At 41.6% G+C, this 22,389-nt stretch overlaps 1 protein-coding gene across 1 annotated transcript in view; it reads left to right on the forward strand.

The window, feature by feature from the left end:
- Positions 1–22,389, forward strand: part of LOC121879600 (serine/threonine-protein kinase Pak-like) — a 122,820-nt gene that overhangs the window by 79,362 nt on the left and 21,069 nt on the right. Inside the window, exons 13-14 of the mRNA XM_042386301.1 lie at positions 7,460–7,563; positions 19,875–20,036. Of these exons, the coding sequence (XP_042242235.1) occupies positions 7,460–7,563; positions 19,875–20,036 (266 nt within the window). The remainder of the gene's footprint in view (positions 1–7,459; positions 7,564–19,874; positions 20,037–22,389) is intronic.

Genomic DNA, 22,389 nt, shown 5'->3' on the forward strand with positions numbered 1-22,389 from the left:
ATGAAGAAGCTGCTGCACCGACCTTAAGAAGACTTGACCAAAGAGTCCGGGGTTAGCTTGCTTTAATTCCTGGGCCATGAGCTTAGGATTAGCATTAACTTGCCTAGCAATCACCTTCCTGGTTCTAGGAGACGTAAGCCGTGGTCGCCCAGACCTGGGTTTAGGGGTAGGCAACTCTTCCTGGCTGTTTGCCTCAAACCCCGAGATGAATCGGTACACTGACCGGCGGCACACACCGGTTAATTCAACTATTTCAGTAACTTTATGATTAGCCTTGTATAAACCAATCACCTGTGCAATATCCTCATGCTTAGTAACTCTCTTGGACATCTTAAAGACCCAGAAATCACACGATAAAGCACTGTAACTCAGGCGTAAAATCACGGCACGTGGCGCTCACATGGGTACAATAACCTCCACCCACGCAACCTAAACAAAGACTGAGCAGTTCCTGCTATGTGACAGCTGTCGCCTACGGGTTCCAGATGCCGTTAGAATTGTGACTAAATATTTCTGATCAAAATTTATCCCTATCTTGAGGGTAAAACGATTTGTGCTAAAAGTGAAGTCACAGCCCAATTTGTGCCTTAACCTTCCGCGTAGACTGTATATATATATATATATATATATATATATATATATATATATATATATATATATATATATATATATATATATATATATATATATATATATATATATATATATATATATATACATATACAGACATACAGTGGGGTATGCTATAACGAACGTAATTGGTTCCAGAACCTCGTTCGTTATAGCATTCGTTCGTTATAGGATTAATCCGTTCCAGGCCCCCAAATACAACCACTTAACACTGAAAAAATTCTGTGGAAAATGTAAAAAATACGGTACTTTATCTTACCTTAGTGTTATTCAGCATGCAGGTACCCCTAAACACTGGCACATCACTATCACTTCCACTGGGAGTCTTGGCTTTAAGGTCCTCAAACAATTGTTTAGCCTTCTCACAAATTATAGCTTCACTAATGTTACCACCTGCCATTTCTTTCTCCTTTATCCACACTAAGAGTAAATTTTCCATCTCTTCAATCACATTACACTTTGCTTTGCTAAGTCTAAAGATTCCCTTTGCCACTTGCACAGTTTTTAACTCCTCTTTATTCTTCAAAATCGTACATATAGTCGATTTAGCCATCCCATATTCATCACTAAGTTTCGCAATGCTTCTTCCATTCTCACGTTTCTTTATAATTTCTTTCTTAGTTTCAAGGGTTATTAGCTTTCTCACTCGCTTTGGACGACTCATTGTTACAATTGTATACTTGTATAACAAAATAGTTATACAAATAACGCGAATTTCCACATCAAAAGACGAAATTTCAACAATAACAGTGGTGCACTGGCTACACAATGAGACAAAGATGGCGCCTGACGCTCTTGTTGTGGGTCGCGGTACAACAATATTCATGCGCCAGGCGAAATAGTCCCGTATTCATCCGCGTTCGTTGTAGGAGTTGCGTTCGTTATAGCATTCTCAATTTTATAGGTAAAACCGTTCGTTATAGGAATATTCGTAGTAGGATCCGTTCGTTATAGCATACCCCACTGTATATATATATATATATATATATATATATATATATATATATATATATATATATATATATATATATATATATATATATATGTATGTATGTATGTATGTATGTATGTATGTATGTATGTATGTATGTATGTATGTATGTATGTATGTATGTATGTATGTGTATGTATGTATGTATGTATGTATGTATGTATGTATGTATGTATGTATGTATGTATGTATGTATGTATGTATGTATGTATGTATGTATGTATGTATGTATGTACAGTACATACAGTCGCCCTTAACATTCGCGGGGGTTAGGTAACAGAGATACCCGTGAATGTTAAAAATCCGTGTACTATTGCTGCCCCCCCCCCCAAAAATCCCTGGCCCCCCATGTCCTTATTTACCGTATATACCTGTGTGTAGTTCGAGTTTTTAAGACCAAATTATTTGGCAAAAATTGGGGTTTTTTCATATTTTATCTTTTTTTTCTTTTTCTTTTTTTTTTTTTGGTCGATCTAAGCCAGACTCTCCTCTTCATTTTTTTTATGCAAAATCGGTGTGTTTGCAAATGTCTGATAATATTTTACAAACACAAAAATCGGCCAATTTGCAAAAAAAAAAAAATTAAATAAAAAAAATATTGACCAGTTTACTAAATCACCAATAATCTTGTCGGTGTATTTGCAAAATATCTTGTTCTAATACAGTGAACGTTCGAAGATCTGGACCACCTATCCGAAAAGCCGATTGTCTGAATCTTCTGGCGAATATACTAAATGTATAAAAACGATAAATAACGATATAAAAAACACCAAAAATACAGTAAATATTATCCTGACCACTGGGGTTAATTCTACAGACTTTTTCCTGTGAAAAAGCCATAATTTTAAGCAACATATTACTGTACTGTACTCACTTTGTACTCAAATGTACTACATTAAGGACTAAAATTATTCACTATCTTGCAAGGATTCCATCAATGCAAGTTATATTCGGCTAAGTTTAGTCTGTGACATTTGATAAGTTAAAAACTTTTAAGCCTAAAATTTACTACCTCCACCCTGGCTGGGAGGAGGGGGAAGGTGAGGTTGTTGACAGCAGGTGGGAAAGTTATCAGGAGCTAGTTATCAGATCATACTGTTTTGTGGGACTTTAAGTTTTTTGCTTATAAAATTTTACTGAATTGACTTGGGAGAATACAACTTACATTGCTGGAATTCTTGTAAGATAGTGATTGATATGAGTAAAAGCATCAAATTGTTTGCATTAGACATAAAATTTTTAGTAATTATTTAGTATTTTGAGTACAGGTTTGCCCTTAGGACAATTATGTCTTACTTTTTTTGCATTATGTATTTACGATGGTGTGTGAATGTAAATTAGTAAAAATAAATGAAGAAGGTTAAGTTTATCTACCCGAAAATACGAGTTAAAAAACTTGTATTTAAATATAGAGTGGTCTCTCGGTTAATGAGCACAATTCGTTCTAAAAGGTTGCTCGTGAACCGAAAAACTAGTCAACCGAAACCATTGTTTCAATGGATTTCTGGGTAATTGGTTCCAGCTCACCGAAAATTGCCTAAATTCAACAAAAAAGGTAGTAAAGTACACTTACTTTGAGGTGTGCATGTAGAAGGCTCCTGGATGATGATGATGATGTGAATTTGAAGTGGGAGGTGGAGGAGGAGAAGGGAGAAGAGAAGGAAGTGGAGGTGGAGGAGGAGAAGGGAGAAGAGAAGGAAGTGGGAGGTGGAGGAGGTGAAGGGAGAAGAGAAGGAAGTGGAGGTGGAGGAGAAGCATTTTACTGCTTCTTGGAAGGTGAGTCACCTTCCATGAAAATGTCAGGAACCTCTGGACTGACAGATTCTCCACCATGAACATCCTCTCTCCTTCTTGAAGTAGAAGGCTGAGGGATAGCATCTTGTTCCCTCTGCCTTTTACTGAAGAAAGTGTCAATTGTGGTCTGTGGGGCATCTGTCCTCCTCACCATTAACTTATGTTTAAAGAAGGAGACCACTGAGTCCTCAACATGACACAAAGTTAGTTCAGTTTTTCCACTTCTGGGTGCTTTGAAGCCAGTTCCCTGAACTTCTCCCAGTAGTAAATCACATCTTTCAACTGTTTAGCTGACATATGGTCATCACTTTCAATTTCCTCCTCAACACTGTCAGCCTAGATGTAACATCTCATCCAGTTGCTTCAAGTCATCAGGAGTAAGTTCCTCCTCATGAGACATCACAAGCTCTTCCACAACCTCCTCCTCCACTTCAAGGCCCAATGACTGACCAATGGACACAATCTCCTGGTCCAACTCTGTTTCTTCCTCAAATCCCTCAAAATCATGGACTACTGATGGCCACAGTGCTTTCCATGAAGAATTGAGGGATCTAGTGGAGACTTCTTGCCATGATGACACAATCAATTTTACAGCCTCCAGGATGTTAAATTGTGTTGCCAGAAATGTTTCATTGTCAGTTCAGGATCATTGGAAGTTGCCTGATGACACCTCCTAAACATTTTCTTCATGTACAACTTCTTGAAGTTGCTGATCACATTCTGGTCCATTGGCTGTATGATTGATGATGTGTTTGGAGGCAAAAACAACACTTTCACAAAGTCAAATTGATACTCCAAATTTCTGGCAAGGTCAGGGTCATGACCAGGAGCATTATCCATGAGGAGAAGAGCCTTTAAAGGGAGTTTATTGGTGGTTAGGTAGCTCTTGACAGAAGGGCAAAACACATCAACAGCCCATTCATTAAAGAGCTGTCTTGTCACCCATGCCTTACGGTTGGACTTCCAATAAACTCCAAGCTTTGTTCTTACCACTTTCTGTTGCTTGAACACCCTGGGGTTTTCAGAGTGGTAGACAAGCATAGGCTTCAGTCGGAAATCCCCTGAAGCATTGGCACCAAGCAATAGAGTGAGACGGTCTTTCATGGGTTTATGCCCAGGTAAAGAGGCTTCATCTTTGGTGATGAATGTTCTTTTGGGCATCTTTTTCCAGAACAGCCCAGTTTCGTTCACATTGAACACTTGCTGTGGAAGATAATTTTCTTCTTCCATCAGTTTTTTAAATTCATCTAAAAACTTTGCTGCCCCTTCCTTATCAGCACTAGCAGCCTCACCATGCCTAACAACACTGAAAATGTCACTTCTTTTCTTAAATTTTTCGAACCAGCCTTTGCTGGCCCGAAAATCTTCAAATTCTGTGCCTGAAGAACCAGGTTGATCTGTCTTTAAATGTTCGTAAATCTCCCTGGCTCTTTCACAAATGAATTCAGTAGACACTGAATCACTTTTCATCTGTTTTTCCCTAATCCAGATGATAAGTAACCTCTCAGTTTCTGCAATTTGTGATCTACTTTTAAACACTCTTGTAGATTTGTCTCTCACTTTCACTTCTTTAAATTTGTCTTTCTGTGCAAGAATTGTCGACACAGTTGATGCCGACATGCCATATTCTTTGCATAGCGCATTTGTTCTAATGCCTTGTTCATGTTTTTTTATGATTTCCTGCTTGGTTTGGATTGAAATCGCTTTTCTTGATCTCTTAGGCCCCATGCTGGATTCAAACAATGTCAACACGTGCTTTTCAAAGTTAAACTTGTTGTAAATAAAGAATATTTTCTTTAAAATAACACTGCACTGCGCTATATATTGTCAATATGTAAAATAAATTTCAAAATGACCAATAATTTGCTTGGAAACAGAAAAAAACCATTTAGTTGAAGAGAGTCTCAAGCAAGACGTTACCTCCAGTGAAAACAGAGAGACTAACGCCTGTTTGCTGTGTTAAGAGGCTGGATGCCGCGCATTAAACTAGTCACTTTACCTTCAATTATGTTCAATAATTGTTAAAATGACTAAAAAATTTAATATTAAACTTTTAAAATTATTGAATAGTTTTAACTTCTTGATATATACTAAAATAGTAAGGAATTTAAGCCCTAGAACCGATAAATGTATTGACGGAATAATACTACAGCTGGTTGACCGCCCAGTGCAAGCCAAAACTTGTTGAGGTCAGCTCGTAAGAAACTCGTTAACCGAAGTTAAGAATCTTATGGGAGGTAACTCGTTAACCGAAATCTCGTTAACCGAGGCGCTCGTTAACCGAGGGACCACTGTATGCGACCTGGGCACTGCTGCACGTGCCAGCTTTGAACCTGTTTTTATTAATTTATTTATTATTTTATCATATAATCCGCCTTTTATGGTGTATGATTCATCATAGATAATATAACATCTTCAATAAAAAATAAATAAATACAAGGATAAGTTGTATGGAATGTATCGCATCTCTGACTCCCTCATCCCCTCTCTTCCTCTGTGGTGTTTGAGCTAATGAAAATTTTCAGTAAGACAAATTATATTATTTATTATGATGAGAAATAAAATAAAACTAAGGCACACTGTCCGGATGAAAATAATTACAGTACATAATTTTTTATTATTTTCATTATATAAAAATAATAAGGGCTGGATTTACAAGGTACAGTTGGTCCTCATATTACGCGATTAATGTAACCCGGAGGGTACCGCGGAAAGTGAGAAACGCGTAAAGTGAATAACATAACATATGGGATTAATTGAAATGGAGTCCGGGCCGATCCCCAAACTCCACTTTTTGACGACACACAACTATGTTGTAGTAAAAATATTATCTTAACTTTATGATGGCATGCACACACAATTAATAATTAAGAGAAATATCAATAATATTAGGTTTTTAACACTTACATTAGTAGAAAAGATGGCTGGGCACACGGGGATGGGCGGTTGGTTCCGAGGCAGAGGGCAGATTATTGGCCCTCACCTGTATCACTTGTATCAATTGTATCACTATCCACCACAGAGGCTTGCAGGGCCTCTTTGTCAAACCCCCCAAAGTTCATATAAGTCCATATCCTCACTATAATTATCACTATCACTGACTTGGGCCGGCTGTAGTGGGTGGCGGGTGAAGAACTGGTCATGTTTTGATGACTGGGCGACCTTGTGCGCACCATTTTCGCGCCTCTTACACAACATGGCGGATGGCGGGAGGTTTGGATCCAAAAATGGCGCGGCTTGCCAGCCGCTCTCCGCGTAATGGGGTTCACGACCGCGGAATGTGAAAATGTTAGGTTCTGGCAAGGCACCGCGTTAACGGTGAAACGCGGAATGCGGGACCGCGTAATATGAGGACCAACTGTATACGGATTTGGTTTGTGACAACATTATTGGCACCTATCCCTGCTCTTGTACAGTACTTCTGGAACACAGGTGTCCTCAGATGGTCTTATTTCTCTCAGGGAACAGGTTGGCATGGAGCATCAACATGGTAAGGGCAAAAACAAACAAAAGTTAATTCATCATTTTCATAATGTGACACATTGGCCACACATGGCTGACTCGGTTTTTTTTTGAGGGGGCTCCCTCTCCCCATTGTGATGACTGACTGGTCCTATTGACTGTTCGACACCTCTCGGTGGAATGCCCCAGTCTTAGAAATCTTCATCATAAGTACTGCTCTGACTGCCGGGGATATGACAGATACTTCCTCCATCACAACAAAAAATGCTACTGGTGCAGGGAGGGACAAGCACGTTGAAAGAGAAGTTGTTACAAGTCAAAATAATTCACTCGAGCAGATATTAAGTGACAAACTTAAAAATTATGGAGTAGAAAGTTCTTGATTATATAGACTATCACCGTTGTTGTGGGACAAAAGGTGCTCATCATGTATTTACAATTGTTGTCATTTAAGGGTTAGAGAATGTCTTGAGTATGTACAATTGTCTTAAGTATTTACAATTCAGTACTATGAAATGTTTATTTATATATTAGATTAGAAGTGATATACATTTTGATAATTCTTTTTTATTTTCTTTACAGAGAAGTACTTCAAGCACTCGAGTTCCTACATCTGAGCCAGGTTATACATCGTGACATCAAATCAGATAATATCTTGTTAGGAATGGATGGCAGTGTCAAGCTTAGTAAGTACAAAGGACAACATTCTTTCATTAGTTTTATGTATTGCCAGTAGGCCCAGTACCAGTACTGTACTAATCTACTAACACTGGAGTTGCCCAGTGATTTCTAATTACTAATCTATAAAAGATTTCACTGGATTGTGCTACAGTACTGTTTGTATTTAGCTAAATGAACAGATACACATCTTGTAATAATGGCATCATCCCCTGGAATGAGAGGCAGTAGAGTTAATAGGTGAGAGGTAAAGGGTATCACACGGCTGTACAATACAATGCTTTGTTCTGGTGAGGTGAGTCCATCTCTTAAACACCAAAAGGCAGCATGTAATGATGAGGGAGGAGGTGAAGATGATGAGGAAAGGTGATGTGCTTGTCTCTAGGCTGCTACTCTGCCAGACAATAGTGATCAGCTAATGCTTACCGACTCAAATTTGTCAATATGAGCTGTGCTTCTTTTTACTGAACTTACAGTAATTAAATGTAGATTTCCAATATGATGTGATGTACAATAAAAAGGCTTTAACAATTAGAATACCTGTATGTAAAAAGAAACCCGATAGGTAGTTGTTTATATCATAAGTCTGCCACCACCACATGCAGGGGGGGCCCCCCCAAATTCATAGGGGTTAGGTTCTCAAAATGGCTGTGAATCCCCAAATCCGCGAATAACATTTGTGGACTGGGGGCGGGGGCATTTTTACTGTACAAAGAAATGTATATTCCCTTTGTGTTTGCCCTTAGGACAATTATTTCTTTTACTTGTATTGTATGTGTATGTGTGTGTGTAGACACACACACAAAACACATACAAATAAATAATAATGGGAAAATACTGTCGCAAATACAGTATTCAGAAACAAATTTATTAAAAATGTGACAGTCTACCGTCAAGTCCTTGCTTTATTCATAAAGTAATAAAGCACGGATTTCAGGGTAGACTCACATTTTTAATAAATTTTTTTCTGATTATTTGTCAGAGTATTTTCCAATTACAGTATTAATTATTTGTATGTGTTTCTACACACACACACACACACACACATATTTACAATACAGGTAAAGGAAATTACTCTCTCTAGAATGAATGGCTCCCTGTCCCAGCCGCAAAAATGCCGGCAACTTTAAAACTACCCACAGACATTCTTCGGTACATTCAGGGTGTCATCCGCGAATAATAGAGGACCGCGTTATAAAAATCCGCTAACTTGGGGCTGCAAACATAAAATGTTTCAGACGTCTATTGCATAACCACCACCACATGTGCATTTCAGTCGACTCATGGAACATTTTGTATCATCCAATAACACAGATAAATGGAAAATAAGGAAATACGTCTAAATTTTAAAATTTGTCAGTCCAGGTTTTTTTATCTATGATAATTAAATGTATCTTGACAATGCAGTGTTATAATAAAATTGATTTAATATTGACAGATGAGGGTACTAAAAAATAAGTTTATAATAACGCGGGAGATGGTGGCAGTGATAGAGGTGGAGGAGGTGACCAGCTGATGTCTACAGCCTGAAATTTGCCATTATCTACTGTTTAATTGTATCTGTAATGAATAAATGTAACTTAACAACATGTTGGCACAATGCAAATGTTTTAACAATGAAAACTTGCCTAAAGAAATACTGAGTTATGTGTGTTGCTGTCCTCCCCCCCCTCCCCGTACACACACACACACACACATCTGCATCACTCAACTCCCGAGAACCACCAAACACTCATGTCACAAACAGTGGTGGTGATTACTGATGATGGTGGTAGTGGTGGTTTCAAGTGATGGTGGTAGTGGTGGCAGTAGGTGATTGTGGTAGTGGTGGTTGCAAGTGATGGTGGTAATAGTGGTTGCTGGTGATGGTGGTAGTGGTGGTTGTAAGTGATGGTGGTAGTGGTGGTTGTAAGTGATGGCTGTAGGTGGTGGTGGTTGCTGGTGATGGTGGTAATGATGGTTGCTGATGATGGTATTAATGGTGGTAGTGGTGGTGAGCTGGTTTCCATGATGGCTACTGTTCTCGTAGACTAGCAGATGTAAGTGATAAGCTGATGTCTACAACCTCAAATTTGTCATCACACACACACACACACACACACACACAGGAATTAAGACAACAAGCATTCAGTGAGGGTCTTGTTGTGTGACTGCATGGAGGCGAATTACAAGATCAGCTGTTGAGGAGCTTATCGCTTGGCAACACTGGTGCATGTTACCACTCCTTTCCACTCCATCTCTCTAATCACCCACACCTTTCTTCTTTCTCGCTCCATATTTTAAAATGTCATGTAATGTAATGTTGAAGGGATACAACTTTACTCATTTATACTTATACTTATCACAATCTCCCTAAAAATACTTTAGCTTTCGTGTTTATTCAAGACATCTTCAGGTCATGAGACCCACTAATCACCCACCCAAGAAAGGGTGACCTGACAGATACTGATTTTTACTAAGTGATTGGTATTACTGTACGGTAGGATCTCATGTTTCGCAACTAATTGGTACCGGGTTTAGCGTCGCAAAAGTTAAAATCGCGAAACGAGTGACATTGAAATACTGTACATATAAATAAGCCTAATCAGTTCCACATTGTCACCCAAACCCCCCTATAATGACCTACAACCCACCAAGAAAATTACATTACTGTAATGTATTCATACATAGTATATTGTACATATTGTTGATGACAATATTTATATACACTCATACTGTAGAATAACTTACCTTGATGGAGTCAGTGAAATGTTTGACGGGCTGGTTGATGGGTTCCGAGGCAGGGAGGGCTGGTTACTGCCTCTTCCCTGCTCCCTCATCTACATCTCCTCTAACCTCAGTATCAATCCCTCAAAGTCTTGACACAGCTCTTCCACCAGCAAGTCACCCAACACTTCAATATCATCATCAGTGGTGCCATCATCACTTCCTAAAGTGATGTTTGCCAAGGCATTAATAATAGGCTGGGCCTTGTGCAGGTGCCGAGTAATAAGGGCCTGCTGACGAGCATTAACACGGGACATGTACAAGGTTTTATATTCCTCTACTATGACCTTATCAAGGACAGGGCAGATATGGTTCCGAGGATGAGGCCTGGTATCGTATGCTTCTAGCTGTTCAATGAAACATGTGTTGGTTGTGAGCAATCCAGTCAGCTGGCGTGTTGTACTGTAGGTTCACCAGGATAAACGTCATCCTCTTGTGTTGCTTGCGGTCCTTCTTGTTCTTCATCCTCCTCCAACAGTTCTTCAATTATCGTGCTGCTGATGTTGACCAACGATTTCTTGCAAATCTTCAACCTTAACATCCGAAAATTCCAGTGCCGGGACTGACTGCGGTGCCTCGACTGTGTCCATTAGTGTTTCCGCCACATTGCTTTTCCCCGCTTGCCTCAGTCTGCTCTGCCCCACTTACCTCAAAGTTAGCGAACAGAGGCTTCCGTGCGTGTAGCACTGTTGCCAGATTAATCTTATGCCATGCCTTAACTATTTTGTCCACTGCATTTTTAATATTATATTTCATCCAAAATTCACATACTGATAACACTTCACGGTTGTGGGGTGATGAGGTGCTAGGAGTCGAGTCATCTACCATCTCCTGCTCCTCCTCCTCCTGGTTAGCTGATAGAGCCTGGTCACTGTCAGAGAGTTCTGCCTCGATTTGTTGTAACTCAACTAATGAGTCTGTCTGCTGATGAAAGTCTTTACAGAGTGACTGATAGTAGAACAGTATAACGTTACAGATGAATTCGTGGTCAAGTGGCTGCAGAAGCGATGTGGTGTAATGAGGAAGGAAGATAACTTGACATTAGGGTGGCGTCCAACTAGAAACTTGAATGTCCAGGAGCATTATCCATCACCAGGATCACTTTGAAGTCATTGTTCTTCCTCAGGCAGTACTGTTGGGCGTCAGGAACAAAGTGCTTGTCAAACCAGTTGGTGCATAAAGACGTTGTAACCCAAGCATTCTTATTAGACGTCCAATAAACATTGAGCTGTGACATACTGGCATGACGGTAAGCTCTAGGACAGGCAGCATGGTTAACAACTAGGGGTTTCATCAAGAAATCTCCACTTGCATTAGCTGTGAGTAAAACTGTGATCCTGTCCTTTGAAGTCTTTACAACCCTTGCCTGTTTTTCATCCTTGGCAATGAAAGTGGTCTTAGGTGAGTGGTTCCAGAAAATGTCAGTTTCGTCACAATTGAAAATCCTGTCTCGGCAATAATCACCCTCTTCCACAAGAGTTTGAAAGACAGGTGGATATTTTTCTGTTGCTATGACATCAGCTGATGCACTCTCCCCAGGGTAGTGGGCAAACTTGACTTCATAATGCTTCTTAAAAGACGCCAAGCAACCAACAGATGCATTGAATGGTGGTTGGAGAGCTAACGCGTTTCTTCTGTGCAACTGCAGTGTAATAAACACATGCTTGATGCCTTATCTGTGGCCCAGACAGGTCGCCTTGCTCACGGTTTCTTCTTTCCATCCACTTGTGAAGGTAATGTTCTGTGATAACAAGCAGTATGTTTCGTTGCGAATTATCGGAGAACATCTTGCTACTAGAAAATCTTGAGAATACATTTACAGAAGCAGTTAAGGCTTCCTTGTTCTTCTTAAGGGAAGTATGGTTGATTCGGGGCAGTTGAACCTACGCATGATTTCACAGGTACGAGCACCACTTGATCATCTCGAGCATCTCTCGTTTCATTTCAAGGGTGTACCTGTATTTCCTCTTCTTGACCCCCTTATGGTAGTCACGCTTGGCAGGGCTTTCCTTGTTGACCTTCTCTTTAGCCATCATTACCACCAGAACTGCTCCCGACATTTACATTGCGCACATCACTCATCGTTAATACACAAGAATCACTAATACTGTACACAAGAATTGCTAACAGTTAAACAAGAATCTCATGAAAAGTCACTGCACCACTCGCTCTTGCTCAATAAAACTAATTGCCATAAACGAAAACCAGTCGGTGGATCGACGGATAACAAAAGACCGTGACAATGCGCACTGTCCACTCAACAATGACCTCGTGAAACTGGTAATGAAAATCGCTATTCTTGAGAAACTGGAAATTTTAAGTGATGCGAAACATATGAATCTCAAATCTAAAACTCGCTAAACTTGAGATCCTACTGTATATATTGTACAGTAAATCCGATGATCTGATAAATCACGTTCATAGAGTCTGCTCGTATAGCAAAACTTCGTAGCAGGGGAATAATACATGGGTTAATAGGAGCCGTTCGAGCACCGATGACAGTAAATAAATGCGATTCAGTACAAGCGGACAAACTGGGATAGCAGATTAAAACACTGGAGAAAGGAGAGAGTGGCTGGGGTGAGGATGGTAGGGTGGTAGGGGGGGTGTAGCCTGGCTGAGGATGGTAGGGGTGGTAGGGAGGGGTGCGTGGCCTGGCTGAGGATGGTAGGGTGGTAGGGGAGGGGTCGTGGCCTGGCTGAGGATGGTAGGGTGGTAGGGAGGGTGCGTGGCCTGGCTGAGGATGGTAGGGTGGTAGGGGGGGTGCGTGGCCTGAGGATGGTGGTGGTAGGGGGGGGTGTGTGGCCTGGCTGAGGATGGTAGGGTGGTAGGGGAGGGGTGTGGCCTGGCTGAGGATGGTAGGGTGGTGGGGAGGGTGTGTGGCCTGGCTGAGGGATGGTAGGGTGGTGGGGAGGGGTGTGTGGCCTGGCTGAGGATGGTGGGGTGGTAGGGGAGGGGTGTGTGGCCTGGCTGAGGATGGTGGGGTAGTGGGGAGGGTGTGTGGCCTGGCTGAGGATGGTAGGGTGGTAGGGGGAGGGTGTGTGGCCTGGCTGGGGATGGTGGGGTAGTGGGGGAGGGATGCATGGCCTGGCTGGGATGGTGGGGTGGTGGGGAGGTTGTGGCCTGGCTGAGGATGGTAGGGGTGGTGGGGAGGGGTGTCTGGCCTGGCTGAGGATGGTGGGGTGGTGGGGAGGGTGTGGCCTGGCTGAGGATGGTAGGGTAGTGGGGGAGGGTGTGTGCTGGCTGAGGGATGGTGGGGTGGTAGGGGAGGGGTGTGTGGCCTGGCTGAGGATGTAAGGGTGGTAGGGAGGGTGTGTGGCCTGGCTGAGGATGGTAGGGTGGTAGGGAGGGGTGTGTGGCCTGGCTGAGGATGGTGGGTAGTAGGGGAGGGTGTGTGGCCTGGCTGAGGATGGTGGGAGGGTGGTGGGGAGGGTGTGGCTGGCTGAGGGGATGGTGGGGTAGTAGGGGAGGGATGCATGGCCTGGCTGAGGATGGTAGGGTGGTAGGGGGAGGATTTGTGGCCTGGCTGGGGATGGTAGGGTAGTAGGGGAGGGTGTGTGGCCTGGCTGGGGATGGTAGGGTAGTGGGGAGGGATGCATGGCCTGGCTGAGGGATGGTAGGGTGGTAGGGGAGGTTGGCCTGGCTGGGGATGGTGGGGTGGTGGGGGGAGGATTTGTGGCCTGGCTGAGGATGGTAGGGTGAGTAGGGGAGGGATGCATGGCCTGGCTGAGGATGGTAGGGTGGTAGGGGAGGGATGCATGGCCTGGCTGAGGATGGTGGGGTGGTAGGGGAGGGGTGTGTGGCCTGGCTGAGGGATGGTGGGGTAGTAGGGGAGGGGTGTGTGGCCTGGCTGGGGATGGTGGGGAGGGGTGTGTGGCCTGGCTGGGGATGGTGGGGTAGTGGGGGAGGATGCATGGCCTGGCTGGGGATGGTAGGGTGGTGGGGGAGGGATGTGCTGGCTGGGGATGGTGGGGTGGTGGGGAGGGGTGTGGCCTGGCTGAGGGATGGTAGGGTGGTAGGGGAGGGTGTGTGGCCTGGCTGGGGATGGTGGGGTGGTGGGGAGGGTGTGTGGCTGGCTGAGGATGGTAGGGTAGTAGAGGAGGATCGTGGCCTGGCTGAGGATGGTGGGGTGGTAGGGAGGGATGCATGGCCTGGCTGAGGGATGGTAGGGTAGTAGAGGAGGATCGTGGCCTGGCTGAGGATGGTAGGATGGTAGGGGAGGGATGCATGGCCTGGCTGAGGATGGTAGGGTAGTAGAGGGATGTGTGGCCTGGCTGAGGATGGTGGGGTGGTAGGGGAGGGATGCGTGGCCTGGCTGAGGATGGTAGGGTGGTGAGGGAGGGCTGCATGGCCTGGCTGAGGATGGTGGGGTGGTAGGGGAGGGGTGTGTGGCCTGGTGAGGATGGTAGGGTAGTAGGGGAGGGATGAATGGCCTGGCTGAGGATGGTAGGGTGGTAGGGGGGGATCGTGGCTGGCTGAGGATGCGAGGCCTGGCTGAGATGGTAGGGTGGTAGGTGAGGGATGCGTGGCCTGGCTGAGGATGGTAGGGTGGTAGGGAGGATGCATGGCCTGGCTGAGGATGGTAGGGTGGTAGGGGAGGGATCGTTGGCCTGGCTGAGGGATGCAGGCCTGGCTGAGGATGAAGTGGTAGGTGAGGGATGCGTGGCATGGCTGAGGATCGTGGCATGGCTGAGGATGGTAGGGTGGTGGGGAGGGATCGTGGCCTGGCTGAGGGTGGTGGGGGGGGTGTCCTGCTTGGCTGAGGATGGCGGGGGGGTCCAGCCTTGCTGGAGTTGGTCACAAACACGTCTCTGCACATCTGCGTCATGAGAGACATAACAGACCACGTCACTGCTTGTTTTGCTTACTCGGCTGGGTAAACTGTAGCCAAGTTAGACCAGTCACAGCAACCACCAGGCAATGCTACTGGGCCAAGCTGTGAGGTGTTATGGGTTTTTTCAACTCTTATTTTGGGTAGATATGCATAAATTCTTCATTTATTTTTACTCATTTACATGCACACCATCCTAAATACTTATTGTGAAAAAAGTAAATGAAATAATTGTCCTAAGGACAAACTCTTGTACTCAAAGTACTAAGGTAATTACTAAAACTTTTATCTCAAGTGCAAACTATGGGATGTTTGTACTCAAATTATTAATTATCTTACAAGGATTACAGCAATGTAAGTTATATTCTGCCAAGTCAATTCAGTGACATTTTATAATCAAAAAACTTTAGCTCCCTCTATATGACAGATAAATACGCACTTGGTAACCTTCACCACCCAGCTATCAACACCTCCTCTCCCTCCCTTCCTCCCAGCCACGGTGAAGGTGGTTTTAGTCTTTAAATTTTTATCTTATAAATATTTGCTGACTAAACTGAACAGAATATAACTTACAGTCTCGGCGGATTGTGAGATCGTGTGCTGAAAAAATATGCATATTTACGATAATGTTTTAGGTCAGTAAAGTCAAATAACGCTTACCACTTCAATTAATACTTTGTAGTGTTTCCTCTGCGCTTCAGACAGTCTTTTAGCCTTCGAGGAACACTGTCAGCAAGGTTTTGCAAGAGGTCAGGTGGCAAGTTAGCCCAGGTATCCTTGATGGCTGCCTCTAGCTTCGGGATTGATGATGTGTCAGCGTCGTGCAGACGACGCTTAACAATGGACCACAAATTTTCTATTGGGATAAGATCTGGGCTACTGCCAGGCCAGTCATTAAAGAAAGGTACCTCACAGTCTTTGAGCCACTGTATGACACTTTTAGCAGTGTGGCATTGGGCACCGTCCTGCATGAAAAGGCTTGCCTTAGCTTTATCAAATGTTTCAGGTAAGAAATCACTGAGCAGTTCAAGATAGTTGTACTGATTCATCATCTGGTTCTTAGGGAGGATTACTAGTTCACCAACACCATAATACGTAAAGGAAGCCCAAACCATAAGCGAGGCAGGGTGCTTAACAGTCTTTACAGTGTACAGTAGTACCCTGATTTACTCGGTCAATTGAACCCACAGGGTACCGCGGAAAGTGAAAAACCGCGTAAAGTGAATAACAAAACATATGGGATTAATTCCAATAGAGACTGGCCCGACCCCCAAACTCCACTTTTTCCGACACAATACCTATGTTGTAGTAAAAATAACATCTAAATTTTATGATGGTATGCTCACACAATTAATATTTAAGAGAAATACAGTCGCCAGGTTAATGTCCATTTAAATAATGGACTCAAATCCCCTCTTCCCAGCTCACTAGCTCCTACCTCTCTGATTAATGTTTGGGTGAAAACTCTAGATTTTAACGTTTAGTAATAAATAATACCTCAGACTAAAGTTAGGATAATATAATTGACATTTCTGGATTCCTTGCAGGTCAGGGAATATTTTGAATGTAAACTTCATATATTTTGCACAAAAGATAAAATATTTGCTTTGTGTAAACCAAATTATTACATTAGATCGAAAATTTGTATGTCTAATGCAAAATCCATGATGTTTATATTCAAAATGATCATCATATTGTAAGAATTCCAGCAATGTAAATTATATTCTGGTCGAGTAATTTGTATGAATTTTATGAGCTAAAACAAATATCTTCAGTTAATAAAAAAAAAAATATTCTTCACGACACTATCTGTAAATCAAAGTACCCCACCTTGCCCCCACCCCTCCCTCCTCACACTCACGCCAGCTGGGTTGGTCGGTCCCAACCCTCCCCCCCCACCTTCCTTCCCTACCAGATAAATGTGTGGGTGAAAAAATTAGATTTTAACGTTTAGTAATAAATAATACCTCAGACTAAAGTTAGGATAATATAATTGACATTTCTGGATTCCTTGCAGGTCAGGGAATATTTTGAATGAAAACTTCATATATTTTGCACAAAAGATAAAATATTTGCTTTGTGTAAACCAAATTATTACTTTAGATCAAAAATTTGTATGTCTAATGCAAAATCCATGATGTTTATATTCAAAATGATCATCATATTGTAAGAATTCCAGCAATGTAAATTATATTCTGGCTGGGTAATTTGTATGAATTTTATGAGCTAAAAAAAAAAAAAAAATTATGAGTAGATGCACCACGGAAAGTGAACGTCTGGTTCTGGCAAGGTACCGCGCTGAGAAATCGCGGAAAGTAAAACCGTGTAAAGCGGGGTAATACTGTACTGTGGGAGGTGTGTGTCTGAGTGGGGCGGGCGGTACACCCTCCCACCACTACTCCCAGTCACAGAAAACGTAGCCTCATCCGACCACAATACACTTCTCCATGTCTCTAAATCCCACACTTCATATTTCTTGCAAAATTTCACTCTATTTTCCTTCTGTCTTTTTGTCAACAGAGGTTTACGGCAGGCACGAAAGCTCTTAAATCCCAGGGCATCGCGCAGGGCTTGTTGAATACAACGTAACGAGACGTGACTCGGAAGACGGGGGTTTCTCTCTTTCACTTCACGTTCTGTGAGTGAGGGATTGGACCGAACTTGTCGAGAAATAACCATAAGTGTCCGTGGAGACAATAATTTAGGCCTACCAGACTTAGGTAATGGAGCTGGTAACTCGTCCTCTCCAAGATCACGGAAACGTTTGACAAGATTTTGAACAACTCGTAATGCCACACCAGTCCGAGTCAAAATTTCTTTCAGTACATGGTTCGCTTTGTACAATGCAATCACTGCTGCAATATCGTCTCTTGTAGTAACCCTCCTGGACATCTCTAATGGCCACTATGTCGTGTTAATGCACCTTAAACTAGACATAACATTGCCATAAGGCGCGGGAACCCGCACAATAAATCTTCCCCTCACAGTTGCCAGAGGCGCACTGACTACACACCGTGATGTGTGCTCAGTTGCCAAATGTCACCACTTGCCAGCAAACCAAGCGTTTTGACATCTCGCATCCCAGGACAACCTTCACAACATATGATATTATTTTTGTGAAAACTTAGTTCGTCAGCCCTATCGCAATTTAATATTCTGCGCAGACTGTATATTGCTGGAATCCTTTTAAGAGCACAAATAAATTGAGTATAAACATCACATAGTTTGCACAAGAAATAAATTTTTAGTCCTTTAGTCATTACATTTGAGTACAAAGTGAGTACAGTAATATGTTGCCCAAAATTATGGCTTCTCGTATCATCAAACATTGTCGCTCGTATAGTGAATATAAGGTGCAAATTCCTTAACCTTGTATCATCGAATTCTCGTATAAAGAATGCCTGTACAACGAGATCCTCCCCCCTCCCCACCCCACGGTGTGTGTGTCCTTCAGTCAGTCTGTTTCAAATATGTTTTTTTTTGGCTTATAATCATTTTTTTACACCCCCAAAAATTATATACAGCTGCATTTAACCACCCCCGAATAACCAACCCACAAATTTCCACAAATTGTTTTACCTACAGTTGTAGGCTGCAAACCGACAGCTCTTGCTAATGTAACACTTTTCCTCTTCTTTCTGTGACCACAAGCTGTAGTGGTGCACATGCATGTTTAGCACTCGCTGTTCTAGGGCTCAAATAAATTTATAATTGGATTTTAACTGAATGTTGGAAGAGCATCAACCAACTGCCAAACAATATCAAACAAATTTGGTGCCCACACTAGTTGCTTACACAGCTGAGCGCCTACGTACTGAATTTATAAAATTGGCGTATATTTATTATTTTCAAACATACTCTGTACTGTATTTAAATTTTTTTTTCAATGACATTAATGGGGAAATTGGTGAACCCGTGTTTACATGTATTTGTACCTTGTACAGTACATCATTTATGATTTTTACATGACTCAAGTGATTATCTTATGCGCAGTAATGTATTTTTGGTACAGTTTCTCGATTGTCTGACTTATCGGCTTCTCCGACCCACCCCTCCTCCATATAGGTCGGTTAAAAGAGGGTTTACTGTATTAAAAACAAGTTTTTATCAGTTCAGATAATTTGTGGGATTATTTTTTTTTTTTTTTCCCCCTCCATGAACTCATTATCAGCTTTTATAATGGGAGACTATGGGGAAATGTGATTCTATTTAAAAAGCTTTTTCAGGAATGAACCCTTTCATAAATCAGTGACTGCCTGTACCTTCACCCATGTACATAAAATACAGTATGCTTATCTGTACTGACCCACATAACACATGTTTCATTTTTGTAATGTTTCCTTGACTTATTTTTTATCCTTACCCTACACAGTTTGGTTACTTTCATTGTCATCATTCCTTTACATCTGTGTCCTCAGAAATCCATCCTATCTTCTTAGAAGTCCCTCCCTTCTTTATTTACAGCATATCTCATACTCATGCCTCACTATGCCTCCTTTAACTTTCCATCTATGCCTTGAAAATTCTGCTGTGTAGAATGGTATCTCTTAGCTGTTTAATGTATACTGCACAAAAAGTTTGAACATAAAATGTAGGTTTGAAATTTTTCTGACAATGTTGGTTGTTCTGATAATTGTTGGTTCAACAATTTTGATTCATATGTTGCATAATCAGTTAACTGTACTAAACAGAAACAATAATTAATATCCCATCTTTCTACAGCTGACTTTGGTTTTTGTGCACAAATATCTCCTGAGCAGAACAAGAGGACAACAATGGTTGGGACTCCATACTGGATGGCCCCTGAAGTGGTGACACGGAAGCAGTATGGCCCCAAAGTTGACGTATGGTCGTTGGGTATAATGGCCATAGAAATGATAGAAGGTATAGTAATGTATCTCCTTCAGCAGTGATTGTTTGGCTAGTTGAAGAATGTTAGGTGTTGGTGTCTAATTTCTTTCAAACTATTTTTGGTTATATAAATAAATCTTTGTCTTAAATGAGAGCTACCTCAGTCAGTTTTCTTTGCTGAATGCTTACAAGACATTGATATTTTATTCAAATAATCTTTTGTGCATTTGAGCAAATCAATGGAAGATTTAAACACTGTGCACTGACATAGAAATATTCAGTGTGGAAAAAAATTTCATGAAAAAGAAACATAGTCTCAATTTTTGTTCCTATATTGGTGCAGTATAAAATTTAACCATGAACTGTCAGGCAGTGATGTGACCATCACATTTTGAGAGACTCAGACATCATAGCCTCTTTATTTGATTGGCTGAGAAGAGATATCATATTTTCCAATTTGTTCTCCTAATGGTGTGGAGGGAATCAAGTGACCTTTGTCACTTAATGTGCCAGATCCTAGAGCAGGGGTTCCCAAGCTTTTTTTTAGCACGACCCCATCCAGTGTTGTCAACTATCCAGTGCGACCCCAAATCATTTCACTGGTATGGTCGGTAGTGTTCCCTGGTCCCATGCATTAGGTCAAGGGTTCGAGTCCTGGCTGGTGAGGTCGTTGATTACATGTTCAAAGTCCGCGTGTTATATGGACTAAAAATATATATATATATATATATATATATATATATATATATATATATATATATATATATATATATATATATATATATATATATATATATATACCGTATATACCCGTGTATAGCACGAGTTCTTAAGACCAAATTTTTGGGCAAAAAGTTGGGGGTCGACCTCTATACGGGTAATAGTTTCGTTAGGTTGAAAAATATTTACCAGTAACTACCAGTAAACAATGGAAACGACGCACCAACGCACCACCCGCTGTGAGTGTCGGTACAGTTGCCAGGGCAGATCTCTTGCGTCATCATAGCAAGCCCAAAGTAGCCAAATGCATGGTATGGTATGGTATGCACAGGAGTATGTAAAACATAAAGTATTCATTTTTAAAAGTTTATTTATGGATACATAAATTTTTTTAAATTAAATTTGAAACATCAATCTTTGTTAATTAAATTTGAAACAAAAGAAAAATACGATACCTTATTTATAAATATTTTCATTAAAATATTACATCACAAGTATATTTTACCTTAACTGTGCCTGAATGAATATATTCTCAGAAATAAATATGGAAATGTAATATTTTTGCTGAAATGACGTACGTATTACAGTGGAAAGTGGGATAAAATTGTGACGAAAACAATGACTTTCACTTTCTTTCGTCGTTCAAAAGATTTTGCCGTAATCGCTTTTCGAATGGTTTTCAGTTAAAAACTGTTGTATTACAATAATATTCTATCCTAATTGACTTGAATAAATACTACAATACCATATTTCTGAATATTTTCATTAAAATCCATCAAAATCATTTTCCTTGTCCTCAGCACCAAACAGCTCCTCCCAGTCCTCTCCTTGAACAGCATCGTCATATGGATCAACACCATCATCAGCCATAGGATCATCAATATCTTCATCCTCATTCACGCTCTCATTAGCCTCATAATCCCACAACAAGTCGTCTTCTGTTCCATCAAGAGCATTCGAAATCCCACATTTCTTAAAAGATTTCACCACAATTTCTGGTCTGATTGCATCCCAGGCCTCTACAATCCATTCACATAATGTTGCTAGTGATGGAGCTTGGATGTTGCCTCCCTTTGTGTATGTCTTATCGCCTTCTATCATCCAGTTGTTCCACTTCACTCTTACCGCATCTTTAAATGGTTTGTTTAAGGAAACATCCAGTGGTTGGACAAGACTTGTTAATCCACCAGGAATCACAGCTGTATCAGTGTTTTCCTTCCTAATCCCAGCAGTAAACACTGTCAACAAGATGTGACCGAAACATATACCACACAAGAAGACTTTTTTCTTTGTGCAGTCCCCCTGGTCTAAAGTTCAGACTTTTTTAAGCCATATTTGTATGCCGCCTTCATCCATCCATCCTTTCTCGTGCACATGGATGATTAAAAAAATGCTGTCTGACTTGCAACACTGTTGGTAGGGTCAGGTGGTTCTAACGGCACCTGCCAGGACCCGGTAATCAAATTTATAACAGTGTCTAACCTCAATTACTGTAGTTTATCTGATGTAGGCAATATGAAGTAAAAAATACCAATTAAAGTGAGAAATTGGAAGAGAATAATTAAGAAAGATGTCGTTGGGCTATTTTTGGTAGGGCTGAGGGAGAGAGTACCAGCTGTTTGGTCTTTTTTGGCGGGAGAGTCACACAAATAACCGTAGTACTGGT

This window comes from Homarus americanus, unplaced genomic scaffold (genome assembly GCF_018991925.1).
Source record: "Homarus americanus isolate GMGI-L3 unplaced genomic scaffold, GMGI_Hamer_2.0 scaffold51859, whole genome shotgun sequence".
NCBI lineage: Eukaryota > Metazoa > Arthropoda > Malacostraca > Decapoda > Nephropidae > Homarus > Homarus americanus.